This window comes from Schistocerca cancellata, chromosome 4 (assembly GCF_023864275.1).
Source record: "Schistocerca cancellata isolate TAMUIC-IGC-003103 chromosome 4, iqSchCanc2.1, whole genome shotgun sequence".
Lineage (NCBI taxonomy): Eukaryota > Metazoa > Arthropoda > Insecta > Orthoptera > Acrididae > Schistocerca > Schistocerca cancellata.
In genome coordinates, this window is record NC_064629.1 from 402,582,217 (window position 1) to 402,609,254 (window position 27,038).

General features: G+C 42.1%; 1 protein-coding gene across 3 annotated transcripts in view; it reads left to right on the forward strand.

The window, feature by feature from the left end:
* LOC126183238 (syntaxin-binding protein 5) overlaps window positions 1-27,038 on the forward strand; it is a 976,467-nt gene that overhangs the window by 203,496 nt on the left and 745,933 nt on the right. For all 3 annotated transcript variants that reach the window (XM_049925028.1, XM_049925029.1, XM_049925030.1), the window contains exon 2: window positions 12,894-12,991. In XM_049925028.1, coding sequence (XP_049780985.1) covers window positions 12,894-12,991 — 98 coding nt within the window. The remainder of the gene's footprint in view (window positions 1-12,893; window positions 12,992-27,038) is intronic.

The following is a 27,038-nucleotide window of genomic DNA, read 5'->3' on the forward strand; positions in this document are numbered from 1 at the left end:
TCCTAAACAGCGATGTGCCATGTCACTGGGCCATAATTGTTCGTGATTGTTTGAGGATAATACTGGACAATTCGAACGAATGATTTGGCTACCCAGATCGTCGACATGACGCCATTTTTGGAACACAATCGAGAGGTCAGATCGTGCGCAAAACCCTGCACCTGCAATACTTTGGCAGTCATGGACAACTGTAGGGGCAGCATTGCTCATTATCTGTGCAGGGGGACTTCCAACGACTTGTTGAGTCCATGCCAGGTCGAGTTGCTGCACTACGCCGGGTAAAAGGAGATGGGACACGATACAGGGAGGTAACCTTTGACTTTTGACACCTCAGTGCACCACAGTAACACATCCCGCGCTTGAATGCTGTCGGCGCTGATGCAATACACCGCTCAGGCTCTCACCGTTATGCCCATATACGGTCAGTATGCTGCAGTATAGATAAACAACAATAGAGGACCTATAACACTCCTGTTCGACTCGATGGCTTTCCATCAGTTAATACGAATTGTGAGTTATCTGACAGGAAATCACGAATCCTGTTGCAGAACTGAGACGGTACTCCATTTGCCACGCAGTTTCATTAGAATCTGTTTGTGAAGAATGGTGTCAAAAGCTTTCTGGAAATCTAGAAACACGAAATTACTTTCAGATTTTCTGTCGATAGCACTCATTGCTTCGTGAGAATAAACTGCTTATTGTATTTCACAAGAACGATGTTTTCTGAGTCCGTGCTGACTGTGTGTCAACAGATGGATTTCTTCATACTGTTCGAACACAGTATGTGTTCCAAAATTATACGGAAAATAGGTGTCAGTGATAGAGATCTACAATTGTGCAGGTTACACCTGTGATGTCGGGAGAGAAAACCGCATCGGCAGTGTAGTGGGCACCAGTAAGCCTAGATTTACTTCTGGAGGAGGTCGAGAGATCACTTTATTAAAACTTTCAACTATATAAAATACTTAATTTGGAAACAATGCACGTCAACAGGAGTGTCTATGTAATTGTTACTGACGCTGAACACTAATTCATCATTTCATAGAGTACAGAATGATAGCCATATCTCAATGTACAATTGACTGTAAACTCGACATGAATCCCATCGAACATTTATGGATACAATCGATATGTCAGTTCGTGCACAGAACCCTGCACCGGCAATACTTTGGTAGTTATGGGCAGCTATACGGGCAGCATGCCTCAGTATTATTGCAGGGGGACTTCCAATGACTTGTTGAGTCCATGTCTCTGACTTCTAATACAAGTCACACTGCTGGATCTGAAGTAAGACGGAAGCTGTCGTCCTAGGCAACGAGAAGGCAGTGTAGAGAGCGACGCTGCGCTCTGACGTAAGTAATCTTTCGGCAGCGGCGGGAATGGTACTTATTGAGGGCGTATCCTCGCCAACGTCTTTCATTGCTGCGCCTGGCAGCGACGACTGTTCTTACTTCTAGTTCCACCGTGTGGTACCAACTTTGACATGGGACCTCGTGCTTCGGGCGACATCACAATTCCTATTTACTTTCTTGAGTACTACTTGAGTAACTTTTCCGTCTTTATGTACGGATCTCTCTTAAAGTGAACGGTTGAATGTGATTGCTAAGTCTGTAATTATGCAGCTGTCATATCAGCATACTTGGAAACAAGCCTAAATCGTTTAAAGTATGGAGTGGAAGACTTCGCATTATTAAGTGATTAAAGTTGCTTCGCTGCACTGAGAGTATCTACTTCCAAATTAATCATGTTGACAGCTGCTCTTGATTCGAATTCTGGAATATTTACATTGTCGTCTTTGGTGAAGAAACTTCGGATATATTTTGTACTTATTTTTGGTGAATTTAGGTGTTACGATATTAAGTCACTCTACAACGACGTTGTGGTTACTACTTCGTGTTACCGACGTGGTGCTCCCTATTTGCTCCAGATTATTTGTTGCTGCGAGATCAAGCATGCTTTTGTAATCATTTAAACTTCGAGTGGGCTCCTGACCTAATTTTTCAAAATAATTTTTGAAGAAAGAATTTAGTAAGGTTGCGGACAATGTTCTCTGCTTACCATAGACCAGAAACATGTATTTTCGCCAACATTGAAGTCAGAAATTATAATTGGATGAGTGGGGTGCCTATTTGAAATGAGATTAAAATGGGTCGGAGGTCGATAAAAGAAACAAGTTACTAATCCATACCGATTGCCAAGTATAACCTCTACGCATACTAACAGGAAGTATGTACTTCAACTTCGCGACAAGATAAGCAGTTACTATCAGCAACACACACACCACCACCAACTGCTTTTAATCCGTCCTTCCTGTACACGGTTAGGTCCCTTGTAAAATTTACGGCTGAACTTATCTCAGGACATGCAGTTTTCAATGCCAATAACGATTTGAGCTTCAGTCCTTTCTGTTAACGCTTGGAGATACGGTTATTTCCCAACAGAGCTACGATGATTTCCAACTATAATATTGATTGTTCCTAGGTCTACCCTCGCCTTGTGTTTGCCTCGCATCCTTTGAGATTGAAGCACTTTTTGTACTTTCCTAAGATACTACAGCCTAAGAAAAAACACACAGCTCCCGCTATCCGTGTAGCCGTCTCCTCTGTGTAATGTGCCCTTGACCTATTAAGCGGAACCCGAAACACCACCACCCGATGGCGCAAGTCGAGGAAACTGCAGCCTACAAGGTAGCGGAACCTTGTGAGCCTCTGATTCAGACCTTCCACTTGGCTCTGTACCAAAGATCCGCAATCGATCCTGTCGACGGTGAGCTCTACTTTCATCTCGCAAGCACGGCTTTATATGTTTTCTGTTCTGTAATATTGTCTTAATTTCCCTTGCACAGCCCTTCTATATATTCCTTCAGCTTTCTCGTGTTTGCTTCATTTTGCCCCCAACGTTCTTGATATTCCATGAGCTGGTTCTCTTTCTTCCAGTGGTCTCTTCAATTTTTCAAAAGCCGAAATACGTCTCCCTCTTAGTCACGCGTGGTTCTATGACCTAGCATTTCTCCTCTAACCATACCTGCGCACCCATTTTATACTCCCTATCAATCATTTGAAGTGTATAGTCCTGTTTGTCTATTTCATTTGCTGAGCTTTTATATTTTCTTACTTCGTCGACTAAATACAGTATCTCATGTCATGCAAGGATTTCTAATGGACGTTGTTTTTGCCTATACGATCCTCTGCTGCTTTCACTGTTTTGTCTCTCAATGGTACAGATTCTTCTTCGGTCGTATTCTTTTCACCCGCTTCGGCCAATCGTTGTCTAGTACTACATATGAAACTGTATACAATTTATGGCTCTCCTAATTTATCCATGTGTCAGCTTTTTAATTTTCTACATTTCTGAAATTTCTTTAATCTGCCGTTCATAACCAGTATATTATGGTCAGAGTCCACATCCAGCATTGAAGCTGAACGTTTGTTTAGATGTATCTGTCTTACCGTTATACAGGCTGTCTGAAACGTATTGGTGTCTCCAGGTCTCTTCCATGTGTACAAACATCTTTCGCAGTTCATAATCCAAGTGCCCTAATTTTAAATTACGCTCTTTGCAAAATTCTAGCTTTCCCATTCGTTCCTCTTCCCGAGTCAATGTTCACCTCCAGTTTATACTTTTCTACCTTTTGTACTACGCTCATCACAATCACATTTTCGTCTCTCTTAATGTCCTGAACATTTTCCTTTATTTCATCATACATTTCTTGAATCCATTCAACATGTGCGTAGCTAATTGTCATATGGACTTGGGCTGCTGTGGTCGGTGTTGGCTTCAAGTCCATTTTGGCTACGATAAAATATTCACCTTGATGTTCGCATTAATACATCAGCATTCCTTTTCTCTCATTCATTTTTAGACCTACAACAATATTATCGCTATTTGATTTTGTGGTGATAAGCCTTTATTGACCCAACCAGAAGTCCTGTTCTTCCTGCCATCACACTGCACTACCTTCCTCTACAACTTCAACCTACTCAATTCTTTTTTTTAAATTTTCTCTCCTTACCTACCAGATTAAAGGATCTAACATTCCACACTCCCACTCAGACTTAGAAAGATGCCATTATTAAGCCAAACATTAGAGCTGCTTGTCCTCGGGAAATAGGCTACGACAATAGTTTCTCCCTTTGCTTTCAGCGATTCGCAGTACCAACATAACAAAGCCAAGTTGGCTAGTGTTATAAACACAAGATTCGGGCTGTTACTCCTGCAACTACTGAAAAGGCTGCTAAGCCCCATCAGGAATAAAGTATTCGTCTGGCGCCTCCGTTGTGGTTACACATACCATATGGCTGGGCTGTCTGCAGTGTTGAGACACACAAGCCACTCCACCTCGTCAAGATGCATGATCAATGAGGGGTCACTTTCGCTGTCTACAAAAGGCTCTGAGCACTATGGGACTTAACATCTGAGGTCATCAGTCCCCTACAACTTAGAACTACTTAAACCTAACTAACGTAAGGACATCACACACATCCATGCCATATGGCAGGATTCGAACCTGCGACCTTAGCAGCCGCGCGGCTCCAGACTGTAGCGCCTAGAACCGCTCGGCCACTCCGGCCGGCTCGCTATCTACAGCCAGGTTCCCACAACTTGTATTGCTCCTCTTTGAAGGTGGGTACTAACATGTTTCAGCCTCTTTATGTAAAAATGTTCCAATGGTGTCTACTATGAATCTTCTTCCTGTGGTCGGAACGTCAACTTTGCTGTACTAATTACTACTTCATAACTGTTTCGTTTGTGCTGCTGGAGCTTCTGTTACGGCAGTTCAGCAAAGATCAGGAATTCATATTAAATCACGCACAGTTTCGACGCAACGCTGGCGGACAAAACTACAACGAAAGAAACGTTGAAATAATTTATGTAATCCCACATTTAATCGAAATTAAATCCCATCTTTCAAAAATCGAAATAAAATGAATGTGCCCAGTTAATGTGAATAGCATTTACTTTTAGCGAAAAATATAAGTATTGGAAAGCATGAAATGCCTTAAAGAGAATAGTGAATTTCCGTTTGGTAGGACTAATCGTACACTAAATCCTTAACACAGAAATATCAGTTACGAATGTTCCAAAATACAGCTACATTATTGTTAATTTCATTCAGAGTATGGTACTTCAATAGTAAATTGTACCACATTGGTGACTGGCTGCGTCCTGAATCAGTGGAAGTCGAGTCAACTTTGTTCCATCATGTTGAACAGCGATTGCCAGATAATTATTTCACAGCATTTTTCCAATGGGCCCGAGTCAGGCGGGCAGCACTCATTCAAGCCATACTCACCAGTGCCTGTTTTTGATGCTCTACTATTTAGAGCTCGTCAAATCGACGGTAGGTGCATCTGGCTGCCCATATAACGGTGGAAGTGGCCAAGGCAGACTCCTTACAGATCGCACCACTGTTTTTGTATGTTCCTTGGCACACAATGTTTGGCCTTATTCTGCTAAACAGCGTAATACAAAACAAGTTAAGCGCCCGCTTGTACGTTCTTACATATAAAGAAATATAAAGGTTTCAGTTTAATAATATCTTGGAATATTTGAATTTAAGGTAGCTGCCTCGGATGCAGTCTATCGACCAGTCACTGCTTTTCCAGCAGAACTTCAATGATCAATGTATTGGAGGCAATGCAAGAAAAGAATATAAAAGAAAGAAAGCGAGAGAGAGAGAGAGAGAGAGAGAGAGAGAGAGAGAGCGCGACATCACGCCCACATTTACTCCGCAGCCAGTCAGTAACGTTGTAAGCTGTTCCGGAACGGTCAGCATAAAGGTTTGCACAGTTTTGTCCAACGTATAATTCGTCTAAAAATGGTGTTTCAAAAAATTAGTGGAGACAGACGTAATACACTGTTGAGTGTAGGCCATCTACACATACATCGACAGTATTCTCTTTAATTAGCTAAAATCCACCTGTGGAAGTACACAATCTCACTCTGTGTGTGTGTGTGTGTGTGTGTGTGTGTGTGTGTGTGTGTGTGCGCGTGTGCGTGTGCGCGTTGCTGCAATGCGAACTTGTCTTTTTTTGTTCGTAGAGAAAATGCCTCGATAAACAAACAAAAAAATTAGGAATAATAGGGATTACTTACTATATTTTACTTTCTCATTTTATGGAGGTAAGATAAATAGATACTATTTAGCATTGAATACCTGCACGAGAAAGTATTTTCTGCATTAGTGTCACGACTGATTTATTTTGGAGAAGACTCAAAAATGTCCAGCCTTCCCCAGAACACTATGTTAACTGGCCTTTTGTTGAGATGGGAGTATAAGGCTTCCTACTAATTTCGATAAAATATGATATGCAATTGCATAGTCCGTTTGGAAACTTATTTGTTAGTTAATGTGCATTTTGTAAAGTAAATATTTTTGAGGCCTTTGTTTTGCAGGTTTCTTTTTCGATAAGATCCAAATGGTTCAATGACTCTGAGCACTATGGGAATTAACATCTGAGGTCATAAGTCCCCTAGAACTTAGAACTACTTAAACCTAACTAACCTAAGGACATCACACACATCCATGCCCGAGGCAGGATTCGAGCCTGCGACCGTAGCGGTCGCGCGGTTCCAGACTGTAGCGCCTAGAACCGCTCGGCCACTCCTGCCGGCGATGAGATCCAGACTCACCGGGAGGTGCTACTGTGTCCCATTGCTTTCTGCTTTATATTCCTCCTCTTGTCTATAATATTTTACGGTGAAAAGTTTAAAAAATTTTCCGTACGGTATCTCGTGCGGAAATATAATAAATTTTGAAAGGTTTTCTTTTTAAATAAACCATCATGAAAAGAACATAATAAATACTGTCCCCGACGAGACAGCCCTTTCTGATGTGACCAGAAGTTCCCAAAAAGCCATTGGAAACAAATTCGGAGACATTTTCCTTCTTACTCTGTACTCAAACGTTTTGTAAGATACGCGTTTCGATAATATAGAATGCAATGTTGCCGAAGGTTGAAAGCAATTCTGTTAAGAGGAAGAAAGTTTTCACACGTTTGAGTATTACTGACACTTCGATAAGCAGCGCGTAGATTTCATTAATAAAGTCCGCTCCAGATATTCTCGCATTGGGTTGGTGACGTGTGACATGACAGCTCGCCGTCCGCGCCAATCAGTAGTAACTGGCACGGTGGCTACAGACGATCCAGATTTAGTTACCACCAGAGCTAAATGAACTCTTCTCATCTCCCGGCCAGCTATTTTGCTTATCAGCTGTTACAGGCGCGATTCTAGTCTCTGTAAGTGCTTGTTGTCTGGGCGAGGAAATTGAGTTTCCAAAATACGAGCGCGCGTACGTCGTATGTATACGCGTAGTTTAGCGCTTTTGGACGCAAAGTGCTTCCATCAGTTTGCTTCACGCGGCTTGCAAAGCTCGCCACTTTCGCCTGGAGCGCGCTGCGGAGGCAATTCCGCAACATTCGTTCCCTCTGATCGTCAACGATGAAATGTGCGTGGTTTACGTGGAAATTGGTAGCAGAATCGACATACGTGAAAAGCGTGTCGCTCGTACTTCTCGCCATAGAAATGTTCGTTTGAAAAAACTTATGGAGGAAGATGAAACTGCTGGTTTTATAGCTTAGTATAACTGGAACGAACATTCCTTTTTTTCTTTTTTTAATTATAAAATGGTTGTGACGGCTGTGGTATTGTCGACGGTTCCTTTTTAACCATCTGAACATTTGGTGCTGCCACGCTTTTTGTTTGTTTAATTTATCCTGTACACGACGCGTTAGGGAAATAGTTTCCATTTCAAGTGCGATTAATTATTCACACAGTTCATAACTCAGTGTGGTGCGTGTTTGTATAAGTCCGTGCAACGATCTGGAAATTTAACTCTTATGGAAACGTACGAAGAGGTATCGTTACCTTCCTTTCATGTCCTACAGATACTTGCAAATACCAAAGAAGTTTTACTTTTAGGATTTTCGGTGTCTTGTACATAGATCGCACATGCTGATCGCCCTTTACAAAGTTCACTTATACACCTCAAAAACAAAAACATGCACGAAAAAGTACAGAGTTGCGTTACAGATCGTAAGCAGAGCATATATGTTAATTTTGCAGTATACGGAACACCATCATTGACACGTTCAGCGTTACATGCTAATGTAACCAGTAAAAGGTTGCCATTGCTACATACTGTTGTAAAATATTGAATACGTTAATTCAGTCAACGTTTGGGTGGCATTTTGAAGTTAAACTAAATGTTTTTACGGGAGAGTGTAGGAAAGCCAAACATCTTGTTGTTAGATAAGTGCTGAAAGTGATGTTGATTATGCATATTAATGAACATATTCCCTATTCTTAGAGCGTAATTTCTATGCTCTTTTGACGATCTGTAACTTTTTTTTATTTCTGTTATAATTTTCAGTTGCTTGATCGAATGGTGTGATTGGTTAACATGTTTCTACGGATTAGGACACTCAAAATTCAGTAGGTATATTTTCTTTAATATCTGCAGGACTCAAAACGTTAGTAATATTGAATTTTCGTGAGTTTGCATTTACAGTGAAGTTTCCGAAAACTTGCACTAGTTCACATGCACCAAGAATCGCATTTAAATCGTCAAATTTTATGAAAATATTTAAAAGCGCACGTTGCAATGGGACTGCGTCTCGAAACCTGTGATGCACCAAATAAGGAAACTAAGAGCGTTGACTGGCAGCATTGGTAAAAAAAAAAAAAAAAACTGTATACACTTACCTTTAACTGGCTGACAAAAAAAGTGATGCTGCACGGCGCCGGATCATCATCGTTGGTGAGTACCTGGAGACAGGTGCTATTCTTCCAATGTTTTAGAGGTACAGCAATGACGTCATTGAGCGAGGAGACATCGGGTTTGACTTAGGTAGTGATTTAGAGAACTGTGACGGCACAACGGTGTGTCAAGGTCGTCCTGTGTCCGCATGTGTCGACTCTCATGCGACTCTGTCCTGGCGCCGTTGTCCAACAGGACGATACTCGTTCACACGTGAAACGCATCTCTTCGAACTGTCTGCGTGACACTGAGAAATGAGATATACTGGCAGCCAGCAAGGTTTCCAGATGTGTCCCCCATAGAGCATCTGTGGGACCAGCTCAAACGTCAACTGCGTCCCAACGGCAGTATCCAAGATATCAAGAACCTATGACAACAGCTGCGTTCCAGCTTGCCTCAGGAGAGTATACGACGGGTTTGAGAACCTGATGAACCGGATCAGTGGATGTATCCAAGCTGGAGGGGTCGGAACGCCATACTGACAAATGGGGACAAGTTCTTTGTAAATCTGACTCTATTCTGTAATCACTTAAGTAACATCATGTACCTTACAACCCCGTGAAGTTGCATTTCGTTTCCTCGCCCCCTTCCGGGTGCTTCACTTTATTTTGTCCTGCAGTGTGTGTGTGTGTGTCATACCCGGAGACAACAGTAAACCACTAACAATTGTACACTGAAGAGCCAAAGAAACTGGTACACCTGCCTAATATCGTGTAGGGCCCCAGCGAGCACGTAGAAGTGCCGCAACACGACGTGGCATGGACTCGACTAATGTCTGAGGTAGTGCTGGAGGGAAGTGACACGATGAATCCTGCAGGGCTGTCGATAAATCCATAAGAGTACGAAGGTTGGAGATCTCTTCTCAACAGTATGTTGCAAGGAATCCCAGATACGCTCAATAATGTTCATGTCCGGGGAGGTTGGTGACCAGCGGATGTTTTTAAACTCAAAGAGCGTTCCTGGAGCCACTCTGTAGCAATTCTGGACGTGCAGGATGTCGCACTGTCCTGCTGGAATTGCCCAAGTCCGTCGGAATTCACAATGGGCATGCATGGATGCAGGCGATCAAACAGAATGCTTTCGTACATGTCACCTGTCAGAGTTACATCTAGACGTATCAGGGGTCCCATATCACTCCAACTTCACACTCCATACCATTACACAGCCTCCAACAGCTTGAACAGTCCCCTGCTGACATGCAGAATCCATAGATTCATGAGGTTGTCTCTCTACCCGTACACGTCCATCCGCTCGATACAATTTGAAACAACTCGTCCGACCAGGCAACATGTTTCCAGTCATCAACAGTCCAATGTCGGTGTTGACGGGCCAAGGCTAGGCGTAAAGTTTTGTGTTGTGCAGTCATAAAGGGTACACGAGTGGGCCTTCGGCTGCGAAAGCCCATATCGATGATGTTTCGTTGAATGGTTCGCATGCTGTCATTTGTTGATGGATCAGCATTGCAATCTGCAGCAATTTGCGGAAGCAATTTGCACTTCTGTAATGTTGAACGATTCTCTTCAGTCGTTGGTCCCGTTCTTGCAGGATATTTTTTCCGGCCGCAGCGAAGTCGGAGGTTTGATGTTTTACCAGGTTCCTGATATTCACGGTACACTCGTGAAATGGTAGTACGGGAAAGTCCCCTCTTCATCGCTACCTAGGAGATGCTGTGTCCCATACCTCATACGCCGACTATAAACCCATATCATATACCGGTCGTGGATTTCAGTCTTAAAATTTGAGTTCTAAAGCAATATAAGAAAATAGATATTAGATCTTCCGGAGCAAGTGGAAGGAGAAACCCAGCGAAAGGGGAGAATGGGAAAAAGACTCAAATGATTATTTGGAAATTAGGTATCAGCTAGGTGACCAAGGAAACAATAACAAAATACACTACAGAAATGTCGATAGAATGGCTAAATAAACACAGCATAAGAAGAAAATAATGTAGGTAAACATCAGCAGGCTGTAGATCCCCGCAAATACAAAATTTTAAGAAGAAAATATTTGGTAAGTTGGTGAAGATTTCGTCCTGAAATCAAACTCATTATTCAGCCGGACATGATTCATGCAATGCCTCAGTTCTTAAATGATTAAAATGTAATAAATAGCTGGCCGCTGTGGTCGAGCGGTTCTAGGCGCTTCAGTCTGGGACAGCGCGACCGCTACGTCGCAGGTTCGCATCCTGCCTCGGGCATGGATGTGTGTGATGTCCTTAGGTTAGTTAGGTTTAAGTAGTTCTAAGTCTAGGGGACTGATGACCTCAGATGTTTAGTGCTTAGAGCCATTTGTAATGAATAAATATTTCACTCCCGATGCATTAGCTCTTATCATGAACAAATTCGAGGCATCAAAAAATCAGTAAATGGTAATTTTTTATACTTTGAGATGGGAGTAGTGTACTAATTTCCAGTCGTATGAATACAGATGTAATGATTATGATCATACTATTGCTATTACCGATGCCTGGAAGAATTAAATGGAAAGATGAATGTTACAGCACACAAGCTATGTATTTCAGGTCGCTGCACAATGTTAAGATGCACCTGAAATGCAAATGTAAAAAAAGTGACTATGTACGCGGAAAATTGTATTAAATAATTTCAGTTTGTTTCATGATACCATATTAAAAATGGTGTACGGAAGTGATAACGTAATGATAGAAGGGAAATAAAAAATAGTTATACTGTAATAACAACATTAGTAATAAGCAGCAATACCCTGCAATCCATACGAAGTTAAAATTGCTTGTCATTTGTAATAATAAATATTCACTTGCTATTAGCAGCGCGTCAGAGGCTGTAAATATTAATAGGATAGTAATCGCCTCTGACAGAAGTAATTAGGGCAGCTTTCATTCTCGCAATTAATGGAGGGGCGTATTACGCATTGCGGTTGTGTTAGTGTTTTTATTTTACGCAAAGTCACGCGACAGAAAATGTTTCTGTAAACGTTATTGCAGTCTGCAGACAAAACTAGTTGGGGATTTCTTCGGGAAAAAAAAATTACGGAACAGTTCGCATATAGAATAAGATATTCGTTTATTTAATACCCATCTTGAAATTAATGCAATCATATGTAACGCCATGAGTAGCGAAACAAATTAAAAGTAGCTCATATGCTGTTGTTTCTCCATAGGAAGTGTTAAGTTTTCAGGGTAAATGATCATTTGCAACTGCTGCTGGCAATAGAGTGAGTGAGTGAGTGAGTGTGTGTGTGTGTGTGTGTGTGTGTGTGTGTGTGTGTTTTGGGCGGGGGGGGATTGTTATGCTTAACTTGTGATATTTCGCATGTGTTTTTGTTGGCTTTCGGTTGATAAGACACAGAACTGACTTTCTGTTAAAATCTTTGGTTTCAGCTTCTGACATAAGCTAAATGTATTGTCCTAGAATTAACTTCTATTGATTTGTGGAGCAGTGAAAAGTTTACATTCCTCTAATGGAAATGATTATTGTTAGTATGCTATCACTGTGGGAAGCCATTCTGAATAATAGTCGTCGTCGTTGTTAATATTGTTGTTGCTGTTGCTGCTGCTGCTTCTTCAGCAGCTACTACTACAATACTACTACTACTGCCAGTGTCGTTAATCATTGTCACCAATTCAGTATATAATGTTCCATGACTGCTTTAACTGTCAAAAATATTTAAAAATTGAAAATTTTGTTGAGATGTTATTTCATGCTTCTTCGTATGTGAATGTGTCTGGAACATCTCCAGATAAGTATTAGGTTTAACAGAATTACAGAAATTCTGTCTGAATTTATTCTTGTTAGTCTTGGAAATGCGGGAACAGGTGCTAAGACCTATTGATTGCGTTAACTATTACTTGAGCATATTCGTCATTATTTGCTAGTTATATGCAGCACTGTATGACATCAGTACCATGGAACTGTTTATTATAATTTTTATAAAGTGGCGTATTAGAGAAGAATATGTGTTGTGAGACAAGTCAGTTAAAACTATCCTCGGCTTCTGGATTTATTTTGTATTAAAACGTTTGGAACATTGTGTTTTGCTATCAATAACTGCATAAAATTTTGCTTTTCAGGAAAAAAAATATTATTTTGAAACTAATTTTCATAGTATAAATGTCTATGAAGATCATGAAGTACAACTCCTTGTTTTGTTTCAGACCTTCCGACATGGCTTCCCATACCAACCAACGGCGCTGGCGTTCGACCCCATACAACACCTACTGGCTATAGGAACCAAAACCGGCTCGCTCAGAATGTATCCTTTCACTAAAGCGCCGTTTTTAGTTCAGCTCACAGTACTATGGGTAAGTGTCCTCATACTTTTCGCTCAAGTTGAAAAAGATTTGGTGGGCAAATCTGACACGTAATTGGTCTACATCCTATAGGAAAAATATAGTGGTTGATTTAACCTAACGATATCGTCGTTTGATCACCATCATATTCTGCAAAACACAGCGCCTAGGTTCATTAAACTAAAAGAGCTAAAGAATTCAGCATTCCTCTCCATGAATAGGGGAAACATCAAGTTGGGTAGAATTCGGCATTCTGAATTATATTCAGGATTGTTACAGGGTGGCAGGATTGCGTTGTGTGATGTGTTGCTACTGCACTGAATAGCTCGGCAAGAAAAATGCAGAATACCTCGCCAAATAACGAGCAAGTCACAGAAAATTTTAATTTAGCCAATGTAAAACCCCTACAATCGCTTCGTCTATATTAGTTGTAGAATGTCGTTAAGTTCAACATGCAACACAGATTCAGTCTTCCCCATGCGAGTATGTTATCGTCAATAGTGCATGAATATTCTCACTTGTTTAGATTCGGAAGAGGGTCTGTTTTGAGGTAACAGATTCAGAGTGAAGTATTCATGAAACGCTAATATAGCCTATATTAATGCTGTATTGTATCCGTGCTTTCAGAATGCGGGATTACTGGTAACTGTTTTCTAACAATCAGATTTCGTATTGCAGTGTACACAGAGCACAAAATCAGTTACGCACCGGTAGTTAGATTCTTTTGTGTGTGTGTGTGTGTGTGTGTGTGTGTGTGTGTGTGTGTGTGTGTGCTGGAGTGGGGGGGGGGGGGGTAGAGCTTTACCAGAAATCTTAATAGCCACTAACGAACATCAAGTGCTATACTTCTATCAAGTGCTATACTCATCAAGTGCTGTTAATCTTAAAACGAAGTTGTAACCCTAGCTTCCCCCTAGTTCTGTAAACCTCAAAGAGCTGCAGTGGTTTTTTAGGTGTATATACTTAACCTTCTGTGTGGGATCCTTCTAAGAGGTCGTCTACACAGTAGCTACACAACAAAGCGTTTGATGCCACTGGAAAAATGTTTCAATATACCAAAGCCAGCTGTTGCAGCATCGAGTATCAAAGGTAGTTGGAACAGTCCCGTAAGTGACTAGATAACATGTATTTCAACATCTGTTCATATGGTGATTACCGCTTTAGACTTACCAAATAATTACTATCATCAGAATGGAAAGACATTTTAATACATTCACGCAGTGTCAACTAAGAGAGCCATATTAAAGGGGCGGAATTCCGTAATAATGGATAGTAAACTTGCTTGAATAATGGGCCCAGCCATCAAGTTATCACTTTGTGCTACTCCATTGAAAGTAATAAGAGCCATTAAATAATACCCCCAACTTAGAAGTGGAAGTTCAATCATTGAAACAGCAGGATGTGGAGAGTAATACTTAGCACCAGTAGTGTAGTGAGAATTTGAAACATCTATGTGTCGCACCTGAATATAGTCCCTCATGAGTGCAAAATATTCTTTTCTCAAGTTCGGCTGCCTTTTAAAACTTACGATGCTCCAGTCTTGGAGAGGCTTGTTGTGATCCACCTTACGATTTACACTCATTTAAGTCGTAACCGAATCATAAACTTCTCAGATTTATCTTGAGCTGTGCGTCGCTAAAAGTAAGATCTACACAATTTATCATGCGTACACATGGGTGTTAGTAGACAGTTGCTCTAGCTCAAGAAAGATTTGTAGCTTGGTGGCGAAGGTGTCACTTCTGACCAAACTAGTAGTGCCTGAAGACGAAAGCGCATGAACCATGAATCATCACCATCAGATCATCATCCTCATCCTCAAGTATTGGTGAAGTCATCGAATTTAGTGTCGTTCTTCGTATGGTGGTGGTGTTTCTCCAGGCTTCCCTTGCCTAGCAGCACACTGAAAAAAAATGGAGCGAGATGGAGCAGTGGTAAGACACCATACTTACAGTAGAGAAGGGGGAGGTTCAAATCACCCTCCGACCATTCAGATTATGTTTTTTTTTCATAATTTCACCAAGTCGTTTAGTGTGACAGCAGGGCCGATCTCTTTCCCAACCGGGGCTTGCGTACCATCTCTTATGACATCGTCGTCGATGTAACACTAAGGTCTTATCTTCCTTCCTTTCTTCAAACATCTTTGCACCCTGGGTTAGATGTAGGTGGGGACGCTTACATAAATCCGAGTTAACGAGGGGTAGCTAAAATGAGACATTCTGACATCTTGCGTCTATGAAACGAGACGTCAAGTTACTGTGGGACATTATCCAAAACAGCACAAGTGGTTTTAATTTATAAAATCATACTACCCGGAGAAGAAAAAAAGTACACAACTGTTAACCCGCTGACCTTGGTCCACATTTAGTTTTTTAGTGCGTAGTCAGAGAGGATACTCTGCACCAAGGCTGGAACAAAGAACATTGAATTTAAAATAAAAATCACGTCTGCTGACTTACCAGATACGCGCTACAGCATATGTAGTTAGCCGCAGAATTGCTCACTGCAGATGCCTCCATGCTACGTGCTCTGAAAAAAAAGGAGACGCTGCACCAGGGCACCAGGTAGGAGCAACGAACGCAACTAAGAGTAGAAAAAGGGACACGTTCCAAAGTCTTACAGGACAAGAATTCTGAGAGACAGCTACTACCTAGCGACTTCCATTAATGAGGATGTACTAGTAGTTGCTCTTAGATTTGTGCGTATGCCAACAGCTGTTAGAATCTCACACGCACATTACAATTGAGCCACACCAGATCTCTACCAGTTTAGGCTGGACTAGAACTTGACGAATACGAGATTCCAAGCAGAGGGTTTGTTAGCGCAGCATGTTCTAAATTGTCTGGACGATAAAACGAAGCATGGTGTGTGGCAAATCTTTCCATAAAAGAAGCAGACATCTTTAATGGGAATGGTATACGAAGGAATAATGTGTGTGTGTGTGTGTGTGTGTGTGTGTGTGTGTGTGTGTGTGTGTGTGATACGGAAAGGGTGGGCAACACGGAAGTATCAACAAGGCGCAAACGTCCTTTCGATCAGCACCACAAGTGTAGACCATTTGTCGTCTGTTATTTTACGAGCTAAGTAAAAGCGAGTCACTTTCGTAGCATTGTCTGCATGCTTTTGTAGTTTAAATCACCAATCTCTTGTGTGTTTGTGCATTTACGAGGCATACACTCCATTATATGAACTGTGTAATACGGATTTACGGCGTCTGTGGTGCCATTGTTTAGTATGGATTATGACTGCGACTGCTGTTTTTGGGTGCGAGCTATGTTGTAACTCCACCAGACACAGCTTCAGGCTTTCGTGCGTCCTGTAACGCAGCTAGAGGCTGTTACCAGTGGATATCACAGGGTGGGGGAGGGGGGGTGCGTGGAGGGGAGAAGACGGGGAATCCAAAGCACGTTCAGCACGTCCCAAGCGCCCCCAATCGGTCCATTACTGCAGTCGGCCCGGTTACTGCCCACATTGAGGTTGACCCCTCACCGGTGCTCAAGTGGGAGGTCATTCTAAGGTGTGGCAAGCAGCGAAAGACTTTCTGGCAGACCGATTAAAAGACCTCCACGGTTTGTGTGACAAACAAGTATCAGGCGCTGTCTGTGGCTGATAATGATCCTGAGCCAGCTACAGTTGTTTGCACTGTACCTGAGGATGCTTTTCGGCTTGTAAGGTCCGTTCATTTACAGAGGGTGGGATTATTAGGGTTTGGGAGCTCCAGTGTTCGGGGTGTGAGCGAACCCGTTTGGTATATGGCTGCCATGGAGGGGAAGAAAATCAGTGTGCACTCCGTGTGGAATAATCGCAGATATGAAAAGGATAATTCCGAATACCAGAAATATCATGAAGTGCAGGCAGCTGCAGGTGGTGGCTCATGTCGGTACCAACGATGTATGTGTCTCTTTTGACCACAGGAGTGGTAAAGACAGGCAGTCTGTATTACAAAGGCAGAGCTCACCATCTGCGGCATCGTTATTGTGGGGCGAGTAGAAGGTCAACCTCAGTCTCAGACGGTTCTGCGACTGTGGAGGCTGCATATTCTTTGGTTTGGGCCCTAGATTGATGAAGTGTCAGGATCCACCTAATAGATCAGGCGTTACTACACGCAGAAGGCGGCTACATCGGTAGCGGAGGCTATGAGGAACGGAGTGGGCGGTGGTTCTTTTGTAAAATGTGCTCCACAGCTGTAATATATTTGAAGAAATTTTTCTTACCACTGTAAGCTGCTGTTAGTGAATAGCGCTGTATTGACCACTGGTTTCGGTAGGAGGAACCATTATCGAGTCTACATAAAAATCTAATATAGTAAGAACATCTTGGTAGAATAGGTTAACAGGTGAAACGTCATATCCAAGGTAACAGTTGTCTTGCTCAAGAAAATTAACATCAAAACCTTCTGTACGGCTGTATGTTCTCCAACGAAATAACACAGATTTGTAACAGTTGTGAGACATACCTTGTTCGGTTCAACATTTAAGACATCGTTGTTACAATTGACAGTAGAAGCGACCGTCGTGATAAAATAAATGAGAGCTAGCACAAAAAGATATAAGTGTTCTTTTTCCCACGTGCTGTAACAAGAGTGGGATAGTAGAGAAAGTCTGACAACTGTTCTGTTAACCCTTTGTGAAAATTCTTCGATGTGAATTAAGGAATAATCTTGCAAATCTGGACGTACATTAGGACATTTGTTGGCGTCCTAAGTATCAACGTGTACCTTTGTTCGGAGAAGACCGCCGCTACCGGTCACCCATCTTGGGCAGTCACCTGTTGAATGACAGGCGTTGCTATTGACTATCGCAGATTGTCAAAGCGGATAGAAGAATCATGGTGCAGAAAAATCGTTTGCTTTATCTTGAGAGGACGACACCACCACCACCACCACCACCACCACCACCAACAACAACAACAACTGATGAGCAGTCGTGTAGCCGAAGCCATTACCTCGCTAAGGGGTTCAGAAGCTGCTGCACCGCTGTTAACCACGCATCATAAGACACAGAGATCAGTATGAATAACTTTATTTTCTTACTGCTGTTTTGCCGAATCTGCCTTCATGAATTATGTTGTGGGTCATTTGACACAGAAATGGAACTCTAGTCCATTACATTATTGTTCAGATTGCAGTCTTAAAGTTATTTGGAGCGAAAGAAAGAGTTTTATGTAAGATAAAATGTAAAGCTGTTATCCCGTAGGCTGAACACCACAGTCCTTTTCTAGAAACGCCCCTATTGGAGATGGCGTGCCCTCTCCTTCCTCCGACCTTCGAATGGGCATACCCAGCAAGATACAGGGCGACTTACAGCTTAACGTGGACTCCTAGCCACGCAGCAGCTCGGCATTTTTCACGTTAACAAAATTTACCAAGCGTGAAACAAGTGATAAGGGACAGATAAAAATCATAGGACTGTGTGGGGTCAAATTTGGAGATCTTTGGATGAGGTTAAAGAAGTGACGCAAATGAGTACAACAAAAAGCTTTGACACGAAATTAACTTGGTTTGATTTCGTCACTAACGACGAAAAAATCTAAATCTCACCGGTTTCCTGCAATTTTGTTTCTGTTCTAAACACTTTCAAGGTTTCATGGCTGTCCCGGAAAGATGGTCTTGCCAGTCCGTTGTCATGCATCCTAACCGAAGTAACAAAACTATACCTAATCTACTTAATAGCCTCTTGCTATGAGGGGTCTCGGCATTCTACGATTCTTCGTACGCCTGTGCGAATCAGCGCTATCATAATTATTGCTCTAAATTGTACACTCTGTTTACATCACACTGTACAGAACAACCAATTACGTACTGGTAACATTTAATATGAACTAACGTATACTGATGAGGCAAAACATTATAAACACGTGCTTAATAGGGGGTGTGTCCACTTTTTGAATGCAATACAACTACTATTCTGCGTGAGATTCATTGCCAAAGTCCTTGATATGTTTCCGGAGGTTTGTGGCAACATATGTCTACGCACAGGTCACACAATCATCGTAAATTACGAGCCATATAGCGTCGCAGACGTGTTCCATCGGGTTCAGATTATGCGAATTTGGTGCTCAAGTGAGTTCACTATCATGCTCCTCAACCCACTGCAGCACGCTTCTGTCTTAGTGACAGGGCACTTGTCCTGCTGAAACGTACCATCACGCTTCGGAAAGACATCAAGCATGAGGGGATACAGGTGGTCAGAAATAATGTTTACGTAATCCGCAACTGTCACCATGCTTCCGATTACTACCACAGGTCCTAATGGAAGCCCAGGTGAACGTCCTTGATAAGGTAATACTGGCCTGCGCTTGTTTCGAGCAGCATTTTGCCTGGACCATGGCGTATCTGGACCCTATTATTGACCTGGTGTAACAAGGAACATGATTCATACGACCAGCCCGGCCCGTGTAGACCCATGTTGAACTATTTTCGCTGAACATTGTGCTCCGAAACACTTTCCCTGCACCAACGCTGTAGTCTGTAGTCAGATCTGCTACAAATCGTTGCCTATCCTTTTTTACAGAGCGGCGAAGCCTCCGACCTCCACGTTTTGTGATGAGGCGTGGGCGTAAACACCTCGTCGCTTACTGTGGTTTCACTCTCTCTAAATGCTCACGACAGTAGCACGCGAGCAGACCAAGTGTGCCATTTCCGGGATGATCGTTCCCAGGCTTTTGTATTTTGTCAAAGTCATTATGTCATTGATTTTTCAAATTTCCGGCGTACATTTTTACTAGAATGAGTCCCCATTTGTCTCCGCTACACTTAGGAACGTCCCTATCAGCGTCACGTGCCCGCAACGCCATCTGATGGCCCTCAGTCTCAGGGTGGGCAGTGGTCATAATGCTTTTGGCTCGTTAGTGTATATTGTTGGAATAAGATTGAGCAAGGACGTTACGGAGCTCTACTTTCGAAACTTTTGTGCATTTATCGACCGATTACCATAGTTCTGGGTCCCTTCGGTTACGAAAATTAAGGCGTAGCGTACTCCCTAAAATGTGCCGTAAATGCACAAGCTAATACTTCGTGTTACGGAGTATGGACCTGTTCAGTCACGCGTTTCTGAGTGCCACTTCTCAATTTTAAACAAATATTTCGCATAAGGATCATGACCACAAATCATAAACACCATGCTCTGACTTCGGTTAAACTGTTTCAATTTTAGTCTTTCCCATTCATCAGCGATTACCGAATGAAGTCTTCTAGCATACTCAAAGCATCGCTTACTAGCCTGCAGCCAGTGTAGTCATGAAAGCTCCGTAGAGTCGAAGGCGTATACTTCGTTGCACTCGCCCCGTTACATTTATATAGCTTTAGAGTCACATTCGATGTGCCTGTACACTCTCTCTTAATTTGACTATCACGTTGTACGCACGTAAAGCGTGCAGCGGTATGCTTAATCTGAAGTTCTGGCGGAGGCTATCAAGTTGGTAATAGATGTTGGAACATAACTATAAGATGTTCGAGGCGTGTATAAAGGTCGCTTGGACTTATAAACACGATACGCGTCGATAGCAAGGCACGAGTACAACAAAAACCACAGTAGGCAATGCTTCATGGAAGATGTTAAATGGCATGATCATTGATACCTGTTACGTATATACTCGGGAACGATGAGGGAACCTATTGTCCGATCAAGCTCATCCATCCGTTTGCTTACAACACTCAACAGGTGACGTAATGCACCACATCATCACTCTTGAAGTATGTCAAAAGGAATTGATGAATACACTATTGACCTGATGGTGCTTACGTGACATACCCCTTCCAACCCAATCCCTTCGGTCCACTGTTTTTATATTGCTTGTCCGCAATCGTTCTGAACATACTTGTCCAACTAATCCGCTATGGAGCAGATGTATATTGTCTCTGTTGTGGGTACACTTGAGCGCCAATGGTAGAGAACGGCTCCCCAATAGTTAAGACTCCCGTGCCGTGGAGTCCACTACAAAGCCAAAGGGTGCATACATGTTTTTGGATGGATGTTTCGGATTGACTTTCTCAAGAATAGCTCAGTATGAGCAATGAAAATTAGGCAAATGCAAAGGTATGACGATACTACCACACCAATGTTTGACCGCGGAACAAACTTAAAAATAAGGGGTGAGTACTAAACAGTCCCAATATTGAAGAATAAAACTACTTAAAGCGAAAAGGACACCAGGCCCTAACGGAATTCCGTTTCGATTTCGCATTGAATACGCCGGGGAATTAGCTCCGTCGCTAGTTCAAATTTATCTTGCTCAGCGAGTTGTCTCGTGTAGCTGGAAAAGAGGACTGTTCGCTTCTGTTAACAAAGCAGATAACAAATCGCATGCAGAGAATTAGAGATAAATATCGCTGGCGCTTGTCTGTTGCAGGCGCCTACGGCAAATTGTGATCGCAAACTTTGTGATGTTACTGCTCGAAAAAAAAAAAAAGAGGAGAATCTCTAAGAATCAGCGAGAATTCAGGAGAACAAAGCATATGAAACACAGCTTACTTTATTCATACACGATGCCTTGCAAACAGTAGATGCACGTGAACAAGTCGATTATGTCTTCCTACTTTTTCGAAAGACGTTTGATTGTACGATATCGTCGACGACTGTCGAAGATACGATCACTGTGAATATCTTGGCAAGTATGTGATGGGCTCGAGTAATATTTGACTAGTAGAAACCAGTAAGTCATACTGGACGGCGAATTATCGAGAGCAACAACGTAATATCGCGTGTACCCTAAGAAAGCATATTAAGATCTCGGATGTTTTCAATATACTCTGCTTGACAAAAAAAAAAAAAAGAAAAAAAAGAAAAGCGAGGCACGCAGAAGACTTTGTCGAATGATAATGTAACTTCGTACAGATATGTAAATGATACGAGCTGCAATTATCTGTGACAGGTCGAATAACCACCAGTATGCATTAGTTTCGTTCGTGTTTAGTTTTGTCACCAGGCGTGGGAAGATATATAAGGGTCGTGAACAGCGTCAGATGTTGAGTGTTGAGTGCTCAATGTAAAGGACACGTAGACGCCGCATACTCGTGTGATACTACGTTATCAGAACGTGGCGGAGTTTGAAAGGGACCTCATTGTGGGACTCCATTTGATCGAATCGGGCAATATCCGCAGTTGTGGGGCATTCGGATGTGACAGTGGCCCGATTTTGGACTCCACGTGAACGTGAGGTCAGGCATACTCGTCGACGAGGTTCCGGTCGAACACGACTGACCACCACATGGGAGAATCCCCGTATTGTGCAGCGAGCACGTTGTTGTAACTTCTTCACATGTGCGCCTGCCATCCGAGAAAAAGTAATGGACTCTCAGCAGCATTTTGTCATCCCGCAGTGCTGATTAAAGGCGTCGTATTGTGTTAGGAGTTTCTGCACCACACCGGATGACCATCGTCAGCGAATATGGAGGCGTCTTGGGGAGAGATCACATTCTTATGGTGTGGGGAGCGATTAGGTATGACTTCAGGTCACGGTTGGTTGTGGTTGAGGGAAGTCTGACGGCACAACGTTGCCTCAGCGTCCTCACTTGTTACTCCTCATGCGACAGCATCATGGTGCCATTTTTCAACAGGAAAAAGCTTGTACAGTGGCACGTGACTCTCGGAACTGTATGCACGTAATTGAGATACTCCCGTGTCTAGCAAGATCCCTAGATCTGTCCCCGATAAAACATACGCGGGACTAGCTCGGACGCGAACTCAGCCCCACAGTCAGTACCCAGGAAATGAAGGACACGTTAAAACAGTTGTGGACGAGCTTACCTCAGGAGAGAATACAGTGGCTTTCCTAACCAAATCAGTGCACGCATATAGGCCAGAGGGATGCGTCCTACTGGTAACTTCCTTGTAAGTTGGACTCGATTTTGTAATCACTGAAATACAACACATACCCTCTCAAGCTGTGGAATTTCACTTCGTCTCCTCCTCTGGGGATCTTCACTTTCTTTGTCAGGCAGTGTACATTTACGACATCGGATATGATCAACAGTGGTATAAAGCTGTTCAGCGGCGACGCTATTTTATACAGGGAAGTATCGTCGTTTGAAGATCGTAAAGAACTGCAGGAACATTTGGACAAAATTTCCACAGGGAGTAATTAATGGCAGCTCCCTTGAAGTGCGGATAAATCTACGTCAGTGCTTACAACAAAGAGAGACAGCGGTATAGTATCTGATTACAAGATTAGTGGTGACTATCTTGAGCAAGTCACGTGATATATGTATTCAGGGTTAATGCTACGAAGTCATTTGAAACGGTACGATCACTTGCAATTGGTCTCAGGGAAGTCGAGTGACACAGAGATTTGTTGGAAAGGTTGTAGGAAAATGCATTGCATCTGCAGAGAGAATTTTATGAAAGACACTAGTGCGACAAATTCGAGAGTATTGTTCCAGTATTTGGAGTCCGTTTCAGGTAGGCTTCACGAGAGGAGCTGAAAGTATTTATAGATGCGCTGTCAGGGGCGTAACAAGTGGGTATAGGTCATAGGAAACAGTAACATACATGGACGGGGAACGTCAGTGGGGATATTTGGAAGAAAGTTCATACGGAGCCCTGTTGGTAAATTTAGAAAAACTGTACTCGAAGATGGGTAGTGTGTCCATTATGCTCCAGTCAGCGTGTGTCTGGCGTAGTGTTGATGAGAATAAGATGCGGTAAGAGATGGAGGGCATGTACAGAAGCATATACACAATCATTTTGCTCTCAATATGTGAATGGAATAGGAAAGAAAATCAGTGTTCGTACCCTTTGCTGTGAACTGTACAGTGGCTTGCGGAGAAAAAATAGAGCTTAGTTGTGAAGAGGTACAGATAAATGCGTTAGAATACGCGTAATCACATTTACCTCAAACTGTTCATGCCTCTACTATCACCAGCTTTCACATCCTCCTAAGCCTCTACCTCTAAAAAGTTGCCTCTAAAAACTCAGCAACCGCTTATCACTGGATACGTAACTGCGCACCAAATGATGCATCGGCCAGAAAGCTTTCATTAAGTCCAGATGGCTACCTCCGTAATTAGTCAGAAAGTAGCAACTAAAAGACAGTAATGGACGTATTTGTAGCAAAAGGGAGGATAAGAAATTGCAGTGAACAGAGAGAGAACAATAGAGTTCAGCGAACTGGAATACAATTTAATTAGTTAATGAATTTGACTGTGGACTTAGCAGCCATCACGGACATTGCTCCTTTTGTGGACACCGGAAAAACTATTCTACTACCTATAGGAGCCAATTTAGTCTTTCATCAGGTATGTCTGTTCTAAAACAAGGATAGTCTGAAGGAGGTGCAATGTGATGGTGTTCATTTGTGGTCGGATCTAGTAATCATCATGTCAGCAGGGGAAGAGTCAGTAGGTTGAGCTGAAGACCTAGAAGTTTGCTCGAACTGGCTGAGTACAAAGGAGCGTCACACAGCATGTGGTACAGAATACACCAGCGTATAATAATTGCTGCATAAAACTCAGTAGATATCAGTTTATTGAACTGTATACTTTGTTGGCTAGTCCGCCGATGCACTGAGGGACCTGACGACAATATGTGTTTTAAAACTGTCAGCGAACGTTTGATTAAAATTTTTATTCTAATATACGCAGCCTGTCTCGTACGTGAGTGGATATATCAATAGTCAGTATTGAAGTTGTAAATTGTCGTTGCTGCGTTGAAAAAGAACCAGAATTTCATGCAATAATAGAAAGCACTGAAGCTCAAATCGTTATTGGCAATGAAAGCTGGCTAAAGCCCGAGATAAGTTCAATCCAAAAAATTACAGAGGACCTGTCGGTGTTCAGAAAGGATAGTTTACATACAGCTGGTGGTGGAGTATTTGCAGTAATTGTTTATCTTGTCGTGAAATTGAATTAGATACTACCTGTTAATTAGCATGCGTGGAGGTTATACTTGACAACCAGAATTAATTAGTAATTAGTAACTAGTTACTTTTACCCACCCCTGACAGAAATGATACAGTTGCTGGAATGTTCAAAGGAAGCTTCAGCCTCATTTAAATTAGGTATCTCAATCATACATTTATACTTGGTGGTGACTTCAATGTGTCCTTGATACGTTGGTGAAAATCTATGTTTATAGTCTATGGTGGGCGTGGAACATTGCCCCCAGTCGTACTAAATGCTTTCTCAGGAAATTATTTTGAACATATAGTTCAGGAGCCCATTCGAAATGTAAATGGTAGCGAAAGCATACTTGAGCTCGTAGCAACAAATAATCCGGAGCAAATAGGGAGGATCATGACGGTTGCCTGGGCTAGTGACCACAAGCTCGTAGTAGTGAGACTGAATGTCGTAAGATGCAAACCCACCAAAAGTAAACGCAAAATATATGTTTAAAAAAAAACAGATATAAATTCACCTGACACTTTCCTAACAGTCTGTCTTCACTTCGACCAAAACAGATACGTAAGCGTAGGCTAGATGCGGCTTAAATTCAAGGAAATAGTATCAACGGCAACTGAGGGGGTTATACCAAATAAATTAATAAGAGGTGGAACTGATCCCCTATGGCACACAAAATAGGCCAGAACACTGTTGCAGAACCAACGAAAAAATCGTGCGACATTCAAAAGAACGCAAAATCCCCAAGATTGGCGATGTTTAACTGAAGCTCGAAATTTAGTACGGACTTCAATGAGAGATGCTTTTAATAGTTCCCACAACGAAACCGTGCCTCGAAAATTCAAAGGGATTCTGGTCATACGTGAAGTACACCAACGGCAAAACACAATCAATACCTCCACTGCGCGATACCGAAGGTAATATTATAGACATCAGAGCCACTGAAGTGTAGTTACTAAATACAGTTTTCCGAAACTGCTTCACCAAATAATACGAAATAAATATTCCAGAATTCGAATCAAGAATAGCTGCCAACGTTAGTGACATCGTAGTAGATATCCTCAGTGTATCGAAGCAGCTTAAATCGCTTAATAAGCATGTAGATTCCTTTCACAATATGCTGATACAATAGCTCAATACTCCGTAATCATATGCAGTAGTTTGCTCGGTTAACGATCCGTACGTAAAGAGTGGCAAGGTCCACAGGTCTCATCAGTATTCAAGAAAGGAAATAAGAGTAATCCTCACAAGCACCGACCCGTATCACTGACATGTGTTTACACTAAGATTTTGGGATGTATACTGTGTTCGAACTCTATGAATTACCACGAAGATAACTATCTATTGACAGGTAGTGAATACGGATTCAGAAAATATCATTCTTGTGAAACAAAACTAGCTCTTTATTCGCACGAAGTAATGATTGCTATCGACAGTTATCACAAGTTAATTCCGTATTTTAGATTTCCAGAAGACATTTGACACAGTTCTTTGCAAGTGACTTCTAATCAAACTGCGTGCCTATAGAGTATCGCTTCAGCTATGTGACTGGGTTCCTGATTTACTGTCCGTAAGATTGCAGTTATTAGTAACTGAGAAAGTCTCGAGTAAAACGGAAGTGATAGCTGGCGTTCCCTAAGGTAGTGTTGTAGTCCCTCTCCTGTTCCTTATCTATATACACGATATAGGAGACAGTCTCAGCAGCCCTCTTAGGTTGCATGCAGATGATGCTGTCGTTTACTGCCTAGTGAAATCATCAGAAGATCTAAACCAACTGAAACATGATTAAGACATGATATCTTTATGGTGCGAAAAGTGGCAATCTTTAATAATAAAAAGTGTAATATCATCTACATGCGTACTAAAAGGTATCCGTTAAATTTCGGTTACACGAAAATAGGAACAAATCCAAAGCCTGTCAATCTAAATAAGAACGTAGGAATTAAAATTACAAACAACGTAAATTGGAACGATCACATAGATAATGTTGTGGGTAAGGCAAACCAAAGATGGCGTTTTATTGCCTGAACACTTAAATGCAACAAGTCTATTGAAGAGATTGCCTACACTACGTTTGTTCCTCCTCTGTTGGAGTACTGTTCTGCAGTATGGGAACCTTACCAAATAGGACTGGCGAAGGACATAAAAAAATCCAAGAAGGGCAGTTAGTTCTGCATTAC